We start from the raw sequence: 15,111 nt of genomic DNA on the forward strand, positions 1-15,111 counted from the left end.
GAAACACTTATTTCTAAGGTCATTCACTGGAGACCGAGCTCGACAGCAAGAGAGACCAAAATGACACAGGTACCAACGAGTGGACACGGAAGCTGACAACCCAGATATCCGCTTCACCCTGAACCGTCCCCCCAGATACTCGGCAGGCAGAGCTGAGCTCTAGCTTAAGGGAACGCCATGCTTTGTGTTTCAGACCCAGGACGGGGCGTGGGGTGTTACCTTGCCACACACAGGGCACCCCGACGGCTCCTTCTTGTAACGGACCAGGTTCTCGCCGCTGGCCTCCAGGTCTTCTCTCTTCACCCGCCTGACCCCTGAAATCCCCACCCGCCCAGCGAGAGAGTGAGTGCGCACGACCGCTGTGCGCCGGCCCGACGTTCCTTCCAGCGGAAGGGGGCAGACGCCCACGGCGGGGGACAGTGAGTGGCCGGTGGCCTTGCATGGGCATGCGCGGGCATCGGCGCCGACACGGGCCCCGGGGAGAGGAGGGCATGCTCTACACGCGCCCGCCGGTGACGTGGCGCTCGCATCCGCTCCCTCGGGAAACGTGAGGGCGGCACGTGCTCTCCGTTTGCGACGCGGACGAGGGACAAGGAGCTTCTGCTAGCGAAGGTGTCTGCGCCCAACCTGCAGGCTCAGGGGAAAGGCAGGGCTGCAGGGGACGGCTTCATGTAGGCGGGTGTTTTTATGGAAAGGAAGCTAATGTTCATCCTGCAAATTAAATCAGTTGAATCGGGAGCAAGATACAAAGTCAGATGATGATAAATCTTTATGGTTACGAGGCGTAATTGTTCACGATTGAGATCAAAATAAACGTTTAGAAGTTTGCGTGAAAGAGGTTATCTGAGAACAAAAGAGAGACGTCGTCCTCGTCCCGGGATCTTTCTACACGGCCGACCTGCTCCGGAGCACCCTGCGTAACACGGAGCGAACGTGGGGTCCAAAGGAACACCCAGAAGGCTGGGCAGGGGACAAAGACGCGGCTCTGCAGGGCCCCCGGAGCCCGTGCGCCAGGTCTGGGCGGGGCTTACGCCACGCTGCGGCGCGAGGGGAAACCACGAAACGGCGCGGCAGCATCCACGCGTGCCGGCGGGAAGCGGTCTGAGCCGCGTGTCAGTGGCAAAACGCAAGATACAGCTGCAAAACGAAAGCCAGGTCCAGGCCCCGCCGGGGACTTTCGAGCAGGGTCTGGTTGCACCGCCGGCCGGCCGAAGGGCGCGGCACGGTGAGGGAGCTGAGGCTCGGCAGCGCGCCCCAGGCCACCCGGTCGCCAATGGGCTCGTGAGGCCCTGCGCGCCCCTCCCAGCCGACCAGAGGAAGCAGCAGAGGGCGCCACGTGTGCACACACACGTGTGGGGCACAGCCCGGGGTCCGCCCCACACCTCGCTTCCAGTCCTGTCACAGCCCTCACCCCGCCGCTGGCGGCACTGAAGTCCATCTTGCTCTTGCCCCTGACCTCTGAGACCCACCACGTGGACGGGCAGCGCCCGTGCCCAAGCCTGCCGCAAATGGCATGGCCTTGGGAAAGAGCAGGCAAAGCACCAGCCCGGAGCGCTCTGCTCCATGCACACGGCTGGACGCGCACCCCTGCGCGATCTCACACCCTCATACCCTCCCCGCCTGCTCTGTCACAGCGAGCACTGCGCACCCCTGTGCGATCTCACACCCTCTCCGCCTGCTCTGTCACAGCGAGAGCGCCTTCCCGTGATGTTAGACAACTCTGAGAAAAAAGGCTTTTGATGCCTGCGTGACGGTCACTGTAAAGACTCTGGCTTCCTTAACTTTCCCCGCTGGGACGCGGGGCGTTCCCGACTGTCCGCAGCACTGATCCGCAGGCTGGGCCTGAGCTGAGCTCCCGGACAGCGCCCGCCCCCCGGGGCTCCTCCCGCAGGCAGCTGCGCTCACCTTCCAGGTGCCTCCGCTGGTGGTCCAGCATGACGTCCTTGCGGTAGAACATCTTGTTGCAGACTTCGCAGGCGAACTTCTTGTCCCCGTGCTTCTTCTTGTGCTTGGAAAGGTTACTGTTGGTGGAGAAGAATCTGAAACACATCTCGCACTGGAAGGTCTTGTCGTCTGTCCAGGAAACAAGCAAACACACAGCGACTCGCGGGTCAGTGGCGTTGGATGCGGGCTGCACACCGTGGCCGCGGGAACGGCACCGGGGGCCACGCGGAGGAAGCAGCGTCACCTGCACTGTGGTAGCTTCGGCCCAAGCACCAGCTGGAGCGGCTTGTTCTCACCATGAGAAGCAAGCACGGGGCTCCTCCTTCTGCCCCCCGCACCTCTACCTCCCAGGCACTCGCTGATCCCTCACAGGGAACCCACCTGCTCTGCCCGGCCCGACAGTCCCCACCCCGCCCTCCCTCCAGGTGCCCAGGACGTCCGCACAGCATCGGCACCGCTCCAGCTGCCGGTCTCCGCCCGAACCCCCGGCCTCTCCCCTTGGTTCAGGGGGTCTCAGGGCCTCGCCCCCAAACCAGAGGCCAGTGCCTGGCCTGTTTGTCCCCCTGCCCTGCCCCTCACCCCCCATCATCTTCAGCCTTCCCCCCTCCCGCACCCCTGCCCCTCCACGCCCACTTTGCTCCTGCCAGGACACGTGTCACCTACACAAGCCCCAGAAGGCAGTCCACGCTGCCCACAGCTGCCCTGCAGTGGAACCCCAGAACTACTCCCGTCCGTGTCCCCGTGCAGGTGGGCACGACAGTGTGGGTCACAGTGTGCGTCCCCCTGCAGAGCAAGGGCCTCGGGACACACCGGGTCTCGTTTCTGGGCCCTGGACTCCAGCCCACTGGCCCGGCTCCCAGCTCACAAATGCCTGAGGCCGCACGCAAACCTGCCGTTTCTATGACTCTGCTGCACAACAGAATCCCTGGGGTGCGTGCAAGGACCCCTGTGTCCAGCGTCTCAGCCAGACCTGTCACTGTGGGGCCATCCTGGGCACTGTGGGTGTTCTGCAGAACCCTGTTCCCCACCCATCAGGCCGGTAACACCTCCCCCCCAAACACAGCCACTTGTGACCAAAATGTCCCAGGGAGCTCAGGCCTCGGTAGTGCTCTGGTGACCCAGACGTGCAGCTCAGATGCACCCACATGACCCCGTCCACGCGTCCACACATGTGCAGGACGTGTCTTCGTTACACGACGTGCTCATGCCGCCCTTCGTGGCTTCGTGGCTTTGTGACGTTCCACCGAGTTCCATTACACTATTTACTTCGTTACTTTTGAAATCGTGGGTAATTTTGTGATCGTCAGTAATGTAGCCTTCTCCTTCTTTCTGCTACGTTCCCTTAGCGAGGCTTCTTAGGGGTGGACCGCCAGAGCCAAGGGCATCTGCCGGCTTGCTTTGTGAAGGGGGTTGTTCCATCAAATCACAAAGACCCCGCCCACCCTGGGCCTGCCAAACCACTGCCCTGGTGAGCCTCCCTCCGGGCAGGTGCCCCACTAGCCCTGGGGCCTGCCGCCCTGGGAGGTGTGGTGTGCCCCTGGGCTTTAGCTTTCTCTCCGAGTCCCTCCCGGCCCATGGCGACAAATCCCTTTAACCTTACTCCGGCCCAGCTGCAGCCCCTGCCCGGTGGGGGAGCTGGAGCACAGCTGTCCGGGACCAGCCCCTCACACCGGGTGGCTTCTCTGCTGTGGCGTCCACACGAATGCAGACAGCGTGTGGTCCCCACGACCACCTCCCGCCAACGACACTGCTGCCCTGAGGCCAGCACCCGCGTTTCGCTAAAACGCAGCAACCAGCATGCGCCCAGTCCTTGGGTTCCGGCAGAGGCGTGGGCACGGGGTCGCCGAGCGATCAGACAGGGGCGGGGGGTTCCCGGGGAAGCCAGGCTGCACGGGACCTGAGCACTGTTTCGCCCAAAGGCCTGGAATTGACCCTCTGCTGTTCGCTAGCGCAGCCCGATGGTCAAGGGCAGTACGGGGACCACTCGGAGGAGCTGCAGCAGCGCCCTGTCAGGCCCAGGACAGGCATCGCTGAGGGGAAGCTGGAGAAACACCCATCAGACCACGCGTCCCAGCTGCTCCCCCAGTCACACAAACTCCCGCGTCAGCCGTCTGCTGAGACACGTTCTCAGCGTGAAAACCACACGAAGCGTACAGCACGCAAACGCCACGGCAAGCGAACGAGCTCCGCATCCACGTGTGCCATCCAAGACTTCCAACCTCTGGAACGAGAGCACCTCAGGAGAACAAAGTGCTTCTCTACTGCTGTCGCTGTTACTTTGTGTAACCAGGACGAGGGCCTGGCCTGTCCGCAGCCGTGGAGCCGCTGCGGCTGATGCGCTACCTCCTGCTCCGTTCCCCTCCAGAGAAACAGTGAAAGAGAACGACGTCTCTGCTCGCCCCTGGGTCGGCCTCACCGACAGGACAGGACGGGACAGGGTGCCACAGCTGCTCTGCCATCTGGTCCCTGCACTCGTGCAGGCCCACGAGCGGCCACACGGGGCATCATCTGACGCTGGTCGCCGACCCCGGCTGCGGCTCTCCGCGAGTTCAGCACTGGACACCGCTGGGAGGATCCGCCCCAGGTTTGGGGGGTGCCGGGGTGCAGGGCTAGAATGCAGGTGCTGCGGCACACGGCCTTCGTCGGAAGGCTCCTGAGGCCCCTCAGGCCATGAACATGGACGCTGCAAAGCAGCTGGAGCTCAGGTGAAACGAGACTAACCTGCCACTCGGAAAAGCCCCGCCAGGGATGGAAGTCACAAGCCATGGTTTCAGGCAGGAGCCGTCAAAGCAGAACGAGCGAACAAAAGAACCAAACAAAAGGAGGAGACAGAGGCTGCGGACGGGCGCTGGCTGCGGGAGGCGGGGCCGCGAAGATTTGGCCGGTTCAGGTTCAGGTTCCCCAGAGACCAGCTGAGCAAGAACCAGCACAGAGATGCAAGTGAGGTGCCCGGGGGGCAGGGGAGGGGGCGTGTGCAGCAGGAAAGGGCTCAGTACCGAAGGCTAACCAGGCGGGTCTCTAAGCCGACGGGCTCCCGGAAAGGGAGAACACCCAGGAGCATGGGGAGAGCGGGACGGGGTGCTGGGGGGAAGGGGCTTCCCCCACCGCGGCTCCTGTGACACTGCCTCCCTGCTGTGCTGGGGATTTCTTCACCATGCGCGCCTGCCAGCTGCGAAGTCGCCAGAGGCAGCGCCCAGCATGGTCAGAGCACACCCGCATCTGACCACACACAAGCAAAGCAGGTTCCACGTCACGTGGCGACAGGCAGGCAGAAGCAGGCTCACGACAAACGGCCTGGGCAAGCCAGCCTGCTGCCCGGCAGCAGAAAGCTAAGGTTCCAGACGGCCCTCCGCCAAGTGGGCAGAGGCCTCGCTCCTCCAGGCACCACGCCCCTTCGCTCCTCACCCGGTCCCAGGACAAACCCAGCACTTAGGGTGAAAGGAGGGGCCCCCGAAGTGCTGGCTGGAGAACACCAGCAAGCAAGCCGCCAGGCTGAGACTCGGCAAGGTCCCCTCCGCGTCCTGCACTCGCCAGAGGCCGCAGGGCAGCCGAGCGAATGGAGGGAGGCCGAGGGCGAGGCCGTGACCCCCACGCTCACCCTCAGCCTGGCGGTGGCCACTGCGCCCGAACGACACGGCGGCCGCTCACCTGTCCGGCAGTTGTGGAACTCCAGCGCGCTCTCGATGCGGAAGGTCTTCTCACAGGTGCCGCACCGGAACCTGTACTCTCCGTCCACCTGGCGGAGGGCGGCCGTCAGTGGGGGTGGCCGGGTCCCCGGGGGCCATTGTGGCGGCGCCCGCGTGTGCGTGGTTTACGTGTTTCTCTACCGGTCTCCCGCTTGGCTCGGGGACAGCGACATTCACTCTTCCCGCCCGGGTGCCCAGGAGGGACCCCATACCCGGCAACACCAGTGCCCACGGCGCCCCCCCGCCACCCTGTCGGCACCTGGCCTGCCACCGTGGCCGCCTGGCTCTCTCCTGTCCCCTCGCCCCGCCCGTCGTGACTGCTCCGCGCGGGCCGCCCACCTCGTTCCGGCTGTGCTTGTAGGAGACGTGCTGCTTCAGACTCTCCTTGCGGCTGAACAGCTTCGCACACTCCTCACACTTGAACAGCTTGTCACCTAGGAGGCGACCAGCAGACAGCTGACTCAGCACTGCAGGCACAAGCTGCCGCCAGCGGGGGCGCAGGGCGGCCCCTGGGGACGCCGACGCTGGGTGCTGGCTGCCCCGGGACTCACCGTGCGAGCGCACGTGCCTGCTCAGGTTGCTGCTGTTCTGGAAGACCTTGCTGCAGATGCCGCACTGGTGCGCCCGCCGGTGGTCCCCCCGCTGCCTGAGCTTCCGCCGGGCGCCGTGGCGGCCGGAGAGAACCAGACTCCTCTTGAGGGCGAGGCTGCTGCCCTGATGATGGGGGAACCTGCCCGGTTAGACAAGCAACGCCGTAAGACGGGGGAGACGGGTCACGGGGCAAGTCCAAGGCTGCCACCATCGAGGAAAGACCTTCTTCCGAATCGTCCGGGCTCCATGGGAGATGAGGGACGAGCCCAGCGGCACCCGGGCTCAGGGGCGTCCATGGGACGGGCACCGTGCACGAGCAAGGGCACAGGCGGCTTTCTGCACCCCAGCCTCATGCCCTCCCGCCTTGACCCTGGACGCAGAGGCCCGCGGCCCGGCCTGCGCTTCGGCCAGAGGACCACGTGCGCACCGGCCTCTCCTCCGTTTCCTATTTCCCCTGAACTGTTTTTTTATTTATTTTTTTTTATTTTTCACACCTACAGCCCCTGGTCTTCCTAGGTGGTCTCCCATCCAAGTACTAACCAGGCCTGACCCTGCTGAGCTTCCGAGATCACATGAGACTGGACGCATTCGGGGTGGCACGGCCGTAGACCCTGAACTGAGTTTTTAAAATTTGTTCAGCTTATTCGGCTCCAGGGCAAAAATTACCCCAGAATAGCAATAAAATAAAAACATTTTCTTTGTTCACAAAAAAGTTAAAGAATAAGGCATTAAATTTACAGAAATTCGAGTACAAAGCTGCTTCCTCTTAGCAGCGTTACTTATAACAGCTAACAGGCCGGAGAGACACAATGCCCACTGTGGACACAAAGACACACAGGTGGTCTACGCGTGTGATGGGACAGCATCCGGCCTTGACACGGAAGGATGCTCGACACCGTCTGCAGCACGGATGCGCCTCGAGGACACTATGCTCAGGGACACCAGCCGGCTGCAAATAGGTTCATGCTGAACGACCACTTAGGTGCCTGGAGGCCCGGCTCCCTCACGGAGGTCAGCAGGGACAAAAAGCAGGTGGTGGGGATGGGGCCGGGGGCGGGCGATGGGCACAGAGGTCAGTCTGGGGAGATGGAGAGGTCCTGGAGAGGGACGCTCATGAGGCTGCACAGCGATGTGAATGTGCTCAGCCGATAAACGGTTAAGATGGCAAATTTCATGCTATGTATGTTTTAGCACAATAAAAACTTTTCTAACTGTCTTCATAGTGGACACGCCATTAAACTCCCGGGTCCACCACATTCCTGCCACTTCTCAAGCCCGTCCGTCGCCCTTCAGGAGAGACGACCCCCATGAGCCCTTCCTACAGGGAGGCGCCCGCCCCTGCCCCCGAATGGACTCGCTGCCACCGGCGCCTTCGCCCTGGGCGCTGTGGCAAGACGTACTTCTGCAGAGAACCGGCGTCGCTGGTGGTGGTGGCCAGCTTCCCCAAAACCAGCTCCATGATGCGCTCGTCTGGGGCGGCCGTCAGAGGCTCGTCTGGTGGCACCTCGGTGATGATCTCCGCCACTTGCTCTGTGGACAGGATGGGACATCACTGTGTCATCACCAGGGCAGAGGACAGAACACAACCCAACCAAGAGGACACCAAAGAGGACCACAGCCAGGCGCAGATGGAGACTCGGACTGCAAGGTTTACACAGGGGAAAAGGAAGTAAAACCAGCAGTTTCAGAATCCACATATTTACCTGTGTAGACAGAAAAACAAAACGGTTCTTAAGTCACACCCTAGTTATAAGCTGTGATTCTTCTCTAAAACCACTGCAGTCATACGTTATTTCCATCCCTCTGCACACCAATCAAAACCGAAACACTTTGATCCATGGCGGGGATCTTACAGCTTACTAAATCAGTTGTGACAAAGGCTCAAAAATATTAATTCTCTAATCAGACTGGCCATCTCGAGGGTGATCGAAAGCAGAGAACTGCTCTGCTCGAGTTAAGTCCCAAGGAATGACAGTGGCGGGGACCGGGCCTGGACCTGTGGACGTGGAACGTGGGAACGTGGGAAGACCGGACAGACACACTGAGCACTGGTCCTCCACTCTGCCTCTGGGCATCCTCCTGCTGCAATAACCGCTAAGTGACACGGCCCCTTCTGAGCTCTCCGCCCCCCGGGGAGCCGGCTGCCCGGGAAGGCTAAGCCGCCGGCCCGCCGGTCCGATCCGCAGAGCAGACTGCGAGCCGGTGGCGCACGGGGGCAGGACAGGGCGAAGCTGGGACTGCCACGTGAAGACCGTCCCTCTGATTCTCGAATCCCGGCACACACGAGCAGCAGAGAGAAAACCGCTCAGTGGTGACGAAGGTGGTGAGGACCCGGGCCACGCGCCCAGAATGTGGCTCCCACGTCCCTCCGAACTCAGCCGAGGACACTGTGTCATCAGGGAATGCGTGCCAGCCGTGGCCGGAAACAAGCTGCACGCCCACCCACGGGGGACAGGGAGTGGACAGTGAGTGAGCTGTTCGCAGTGACCAACACTGCTCGGCCGCAGTGGAGGCGGCGTGGCCGGAGCCCCACGTGGACGAGTCGCCCCGGATGCGGGACATCGGACACGCAAGGAGCGCCGACCATGGCCACTCCCAGGGCGGGCGAGACGGACCCACGCGAGGGGAGGGGAGTGGCTGGCGGAGCGGCACCTTCTCTGTCCGACGGGGCGCTGTTACGCAGGCGGACTCCCCTGTCCGAGCTCCCGGCCTGCACGCTTTGCAGTGCAGATCGTATCACCTGTGAATTGAATCTTCCCCAAGAGCTGATTTACAGAAAAACAGCCGGGCTTGGATTCTGCCTCCGCGTGGGCTGAGTTTTCGAGCCCCACGTGGAGGTGGGAAGTGACAGGTGACATGGCCACGGGTCCCCCCTCATCTCCCAGGCCCGCCCCTCACCTGCTGCCCCTCACCTGCCGGCTCCTGGCCTTCGATGACGACCAGGGGCTGCTCCGGTTTGGACACCCTGGGTTTTCTCCCCCTGCGAGGCTTCTTCTGCTCTTTGGAGGCGCCCACGCTCTTGGGAACGGAGGGAGACGCCCCGCGGGACACGTCTGGCTCCTTCTCGGGAGCCCCTTCGTGCTGGCTGGCCGGGGCAAGGCTCTTGGTTTGTTCCAGGTGACCCAACAGGTGCTCTGCAGGACAGGGAGGCCATGCACAGGGCGGCAGGAAGCGATGTGTCTGCTCCCGCCTGCTGTGTGCTTTCAATTGCATTTGCTAATAGTATAAATAAACTTTGCCTCCACTGCTTCTGATAAAGCGATCCCACTGCACCAAAAGCGACTGCTATGTGAACCCATTTCCCGTTTACAAAAACAAGTGCCATGTTATTTTAATTTTACATAAACAAACTTTTTGAGGCTGAAACAAATCTGCTGGTTTTCAGTGTGAAAATAAAACTTAAAAACTGTTCTTGGAGTTATTTCTAAACAGAACTGGTTTCTAATCCTAACGTAACAGGAACGTGCACATAAATCCGATTCACCGGATGAGTCTGTGGCGACCGTTAGAGAACCATGTTCCCGGCACACGTAGGAGCGCGACGTTTTCTAGGATTTGACGTTTTCAGCGAGGAGAGTCACTGTATTTTGTATATGGAAATACCACTACTAAAAACAGAATGCTATGAATAGAGTGATGTCATTTGTTGCCAAAGACCATCAACATACGAGAGCAATACCAAAGTAATAATAAAAGTGAGACATTTTGTGGCAAACTTTAGGGGTCAGGTTAGGACTGACCACTAGTTTTCTCAGGGTAAACGCTGCAGCCACAAGCGCCTCGGCGAGTATTCTTGGGGCAAACGGGAAATGGGGTAAAAATCATTTAGGTGACAAGAGCAGGGCAGGTTCGCCACACACGGTTTTGTAAAAGCTGACCGGAAAGCACGTGCACACGCGTGTGCAAAGGAAACGGGAGGACTCGGCACACCAGCTGCACGGTCCTCTCCAGACGGCGGCGTCCCAGGCGCCGCCATGTTCCTAAGGTCATTCGTATTTGCTAATTTTCCTACACGGAACAGATAACGGGACCTCAGACTGGAACGTCTAAGGAGGGGTGAGAATTATCCAACTCATGATAAACAAAACTGACTGTAACAGCACTGCATAAAATTAACAAAAAAACCCCTTTATTTCCAAGTGGACGCCTCAGGGACCTCCAGACAAGGCAGCTGGACGAGGCACGGAGCGCGGACGGGCCGCGGCGGCGCAGGGGTCAGGAGCGGCCACGCCCCCAGCAGCTGCATCCCCGGCACCGGGGGGACTAAGGGGGAGGGCCGTGAGAGGACGGGGACCAGGCGCTCGACTGCCGGGAGGCACCCGTGTCACACTGGGGCCAAGGACTGATTCTTCCCACTGTGGAGCCTCGGTGGCCCAACAGGCATTCGTGTGAAGTGGCTGTTGTGTCTCCATCTGTCCCTTACTCAGGGACGCTGTGCCGGGTGAGGGCCCTCAAAGAGCTCACGAGGAAAGAGAATTAGAAAGCGAACAACGTGATGCAGGTCACAGGAAGGTGGACAGGGCGGCCACAGGACGCGCTAACGATGGGCTGAAAACACTTGCGAGACCAGGTAAGAGAGAGACCCCTCACCCCCGACCGTGAGGCTCTGCTGAGGACCGAGCCCGCGGGGCCACACACACAGAGGGGACTCCGGGACAAGGAGTAAACCCTGTGCGGAGGGCCCGGGTCCCCCACACACGCAGCCCGGGAGACACGGCTCAGGTGCGCACGAAGCCAGGAGCACCGTGACAGCCACGTGTCCTGACTGAAACGGACCCAAAGCGGAGCGAGGGCGCCCCAGGAGTGCACACACCTGGCACACCGACCCGACCGGGCACACCCCTTACCATTCAGGGGCTGCAGCTCCAGGAAGGCGGCGGAGCACACTTTACACGCCCACTGGCTGGGCTCCGCCTCCGCGGGGGCGCCGCTTTCTGAGGTGCCTGCAGCTTCCAAAGAGAGGAGAAAAAGGTGACCCCAGCAGCTCCTCCACCCGTGAAGGCTCAGCTTGAGACGCCTGTCCTCGAAGCTGACGGTGACAACAGCGGATGCTCAGGCACACTTCCATTGTCCCGAGCCCTGTCCCCAGTGTGGCGCATGGACTCATTCGGTCCTCGTGACTGTCCCCATTTCACGGGAGAGGAGACTGAGCACAGGCAGGTGGCGCCGCAGCAGCCTGATGCGGGGTCTGACTCCGGTCACACAAACGTGACTTGCTTCAAGAAGCCAGTCCGGTGGGACAGGCACATCATACGACTTCGGGAAAAAAGTGCATCCTTGAGACGAAATCGAATTCCTCCGTCTCTCATAGGCTCACACAGCAAGTGACAGTGGGACCCCAAACAGCCAGCCAGTGTGCCCTGAGTCCAGTGTGGCCGTGGCTCCACCCCAGTGTGGTCCGGCGGACGCTGCGCAGTGACAGACACCTCCTGTGCTGTCCCGGCTGACCACATGCACCAATGCCCCGGAGGAACTGAATTTTTAATTCTACTTAATTCGAATTTAGACTTAAATAGCCGCCCGGGGCAGGTGGCTGTTGCCCAGGGCAGTGCCCAGCCCTCTCAGTGCAGGCCCCCTGGAGTTAAAGGAGGGGGACACAGGGACGCCTGTCTGAGGGGGACGCAGTGGGGCCTGACGCGGGGAGGCACCCAGCTCGGCCCTCAGCACCACTTCCACGGCCCGTGGGGACACATATGCCCTGTCGCCGCACCTCAGGGACCACTCGCACAGCAAGCTCCCGGGTCTTTGAGAAAAACAGCTGGCATCGTGACTGCACACGCATTCGCTATCGGCGGAAAGTATGCACTGAACTCGTACCAAAAACCAGCAACAAGGAGGCAACGATTAGAAGAAAAAAGATGCGACCGGTTCCAGGCATTCGCGTGCGTCTTCTGAGTCCTCGTAAGATAACAAGGAAGACGCACAGATGCAACGTGAAATTTCTGTCGGGAGCAAGCGCCACGGGAAGCAGGGTACGACGACGGGCCGTCCCCTCCCAGCTGGCCCCTGCTCTGTGCACGCGCCCTCTGCGGATCGCTGCTTTAAGAATAAGAATATCGGACTGGGATCGAACGGGAGTCAGAGACGAACCCCAGCCCCTCCCTCGCTGTCCCAAACACACGTGGTCCCCCGGGGGAAGCACCTCACGGGAGAGCCCCAGACAGAAAAGGAGGGTGAGGACCGGGCTGGCCGGAAGCCGACACCTGTGAGTCAGGCAACGTCTTGTCAGAATGAGCTGCTATCTCTGGTGATAAGGTCCCCACCCCACTGAATGCGAGTTCAAAGCCTTTTCCTCGCCCAGTGCTCCGATGCTCAGTCACCAGGATGAACCAGACGTGTCGTGTCCTTTTGAGAACAGTGCCCTATTTTCCAAAAACTATCTTTACAAGATAAGTAAAAATGGCCAACAATCAGAAAGCAATTCTCGATTGGCAATCTCTTACATATCCGGCAAAAAAGAGGGGTCTACACAGAACGCGAGCCCCACAGCCGTGCAACGCCGCCGCGGCGCAGACGCGGACGATGGGGCGGGAGGCGGAGAGTGCGCGGGGGACTCCAAGCGAGCGACGGAACCGAAACCTGGGCCGTGAGAACGCACGGCTCCAGGACGCGCGGCAGAGCCGCAGGGTGCAAAGGCGCCTGCTGGATCCCAGGGCACGGGGCGCACAGCTGGCGAGAGCTCGCCGGGGAGCACGTTCCGCGTCCTGACTGTGGGGAGCCCACGCAGCGGCTCTCCGACGGCACCCCTAAATCTGGTGAGCTTCATCGTACGGAAACGCAGGTCGACGGTGCCGATTTCAAACGCAGCATCACAAAGCGCGAGTTTGACACGGCGACCTTCTCCGTGACTTCAAATGCTTTCCCCGAGGTCGTGCAATGTGTGTACATTTTACCCTTTTCACTGTTAGAGTCTGGTGCTGACAGCCGATGCCAAACCCCGCGCACGAGCCCCGTTACGCCGCGTGGGCCTCCCCCACCCTCCGCCAACGGGCCCAGATGTGCATAAAGAGAGACCACCAATGCCACGTGAGCTCAGGGACGAGCGAGATTAGAAAAAAATATGAACAAAGTGATTTTTTGAAGGAGCGGCTCACTGCTCCCCAGGTCGAAACCACTTTTCTGTGTATTCAGAGCTCAGCTCGGCCAATGTGCAAATGGGCCAGTTTCTACGACAAAGACGCACGGTCGAAGCGTGTCGGAAAGGGAATTGCACGGCCGGAGTCTGGGCTCACCGCAAAGACTGAAGGACCCGCGGCAAGCCCGCCCCTGTCCGTTAGTCCCCCGCACGACTCTTCTAGAACATTCACCGTGCTCTGCTCCACCCACACTGGGCCAAAGAGTGGTGATGACCCCCTTCCTGCTGCCATCGTGGTGGTGGTCTCCCGGACCGTCCAGACGCAGGGAGAGGCCTTGTCGCTGAGGAGAGCTGAGGCCACCAGCCGCCTGTGGGACCTGGAGCATCAGAAGCATGCGCAGGGCCGGCTTCTGTGGGTCGAGGCCTCTCCTCGGTGGTCCCATCATCGACTCCAGTTTCTAGGCAGCAGGCAGTGCCAGTCTGCCGGCAAATGGTTTCAGCGGGGTCAGCGTTCGACACACAGAGACTGCGCTGGGCCAGGCAGGGCTGGAGCAGGCTCCAGAAGCTCCGCTGTGTCGGGAAGGGGCTTCTGGAGACTCGGGAAGGACCGGCTTTGGGAAGGGGCCGGCAGGAGGCCAGGGCAGGGGAAGCAGCGTGCGGAGGCCTGGTGCAGCTGCCATGTCGCAGTTTCACCAGCCGGCCCCGGGCCACGGAGGCAGACGTGACCTCGGACCCCAGGAGAAAGGCCGACCCGAGAACTAGCAGCGCTGCCAGGGCTTAAGGACCGCTCGGCGGGAAAACGGAAATGAGGGAGCCGACTCACCAACGGGGCAACGGCAGCCAGTAACTCCCACTGCGCTGCCAAGCCATACTCGACTGCCATTTGTCCCAAAACAAAACCACGGCAAGTATTTCTAAAATTTTAGAATACCTAAATTGCTTACTTATTTTCCTAATTCGAAAACTTGTTGGGAGTGACCATGCCTTTCAGCCTGGCTGGTTGTTCCAGCGGAACCACCCCGTGTCTCCAGCCTCGGAAGCCTGAAGGTCTGCCTCTGACGAGCCAGATCCCAATGTGCCGCCTGGGCTGGTCCCAAGGCACACGAGGCGGCAGCCGCCCGGGCCGTAAGGAATCGGGGACAGAACATGAGTCAGGAAGAGCTCGGCGACCTTGGACGGCAGCAAGGCCAGTGCAGCAGGCTGAGGAGTGACACCTGACCATGCCCCAACGGGGCAACGCTGCAGGAGCCCCCCTCGGGGCCAGCCCAGGAGCCTGGTTCCAAAAACCATGGAGGGCGGAGCTAGAGCAGCCTGAGAGAGCTGTCAGTCTCCAAATTTTGTCTGCTTCACTATCGAAATAAGATAGGGAGTTTCTCCCCTTGTGACAATCTCTGTGGAGGGGTCAGGCCCCCGCTGCCAAGCGTCCTTTAACGTCCACTGCCATTAGACCACTCCCAGGGGCTCCCCAAGGCACCCCCCCCCACCCGCCAGGCCTGCAGTGAGCTGAGGAGTGGCCCCCACGTTCAGGTCTGCCTGGAAGTTTTGGGCAGGGCCTCTGCAGATGTCATCAAGGGACGGGGAGCTCAGGCTGATCTGGGTGGGTCCCAGATCCAGTGACGGGTGTCCTCATAACAAGGGAACACAGAAACAGGGAGGAGGCGTGTGAACACACAGGCAGGGATTGGAGCGGCGCGGCCACAAGCCAAGGACACCAAGGGCTGTCAGCAGCAGCACAAGCTGCGACACAGGCTGGAAGGGGTTCTCCCTCAGAGCCCCCGGAAGGAAGCAGCCCTGCCCACGCTTTGGCCTCCTGAA

The 15,111-nt window shown here is 61.0% G+C and overlaps 1 protein-coding gene and 1 pseudogene across 8 annotated transcripts in view; both read right to left on the bottom strand.

Annotated features, from left to right (window-relative positions):
• The window catches only part of PRDM15 (PR/SET domain 15), a 57,421-nt gene that overhangs the window by 26,215 nt on the left and 16,095 nt on the right, over positions 1 to 15,111 (bottom strand). For 5 of the 8 annotated variants that reach the window (XM_039857606.1, XM_039857605.1, XM_039857600.1 and 2 more), the window contains exons 6-13: positions 11,069 to 11,170; positions 9,134 to 9,355; positions 7,622 to 7,751; positions 6,182 to 6,360; positions 5,970 to 6,064; positions 5,593 to 5,680; positions 1,906 to 2,073; positions 220 to 314 (exon numbers count right to left, since the gene is read on the bottom strand). In XM_039857606.1, the coding sequence (XP_039713540.1) occupies positions 220 to 314; positions 1,906 to 2,073; positions 5,593 to 5,680; positions 5,970 to 6,064; positions 6,182 to 6,360; positions 7,622 to 7,751; positions 9,134 to 9,355; positions 11,069 to 11,170 (1,079 nt within the window). The remainder of the gene's footprint in view (positions 1 to 219; positions 315 to 1,905; positions 2,074 to 5,592; positions 5,681 to 5,969; positions 6,065 to 6,181; positions 6,361 to 7,621; positions 7,752 to 9,133; positions 9,356 to 11,068; positions 11,171 to 15,111) is intronic. The other 3 variants (XM_039857604.1, XM_039857608.1, XM_039857602.1) reach the window with 2 other exon arrangements.
• Positions 6,713 to 6,831, bottom strand: LOC120599154 (uncharacterized; annotated as a pseudogene).

This window comes from Pteropus medius, unplaced genomic scaffold (genome assembly GCF_902729225.1).
Source record: "Pteropus medius unplaced genomic scaffold, Ma_sr-lr_union100, whole genome shotgun sequence".
Lineage (NCBI taxonomy): Eukaryota > Metazoa > Chordata > Mammalia > Chiroptera > Pteropodidae > Pteropus > Pteropus medius.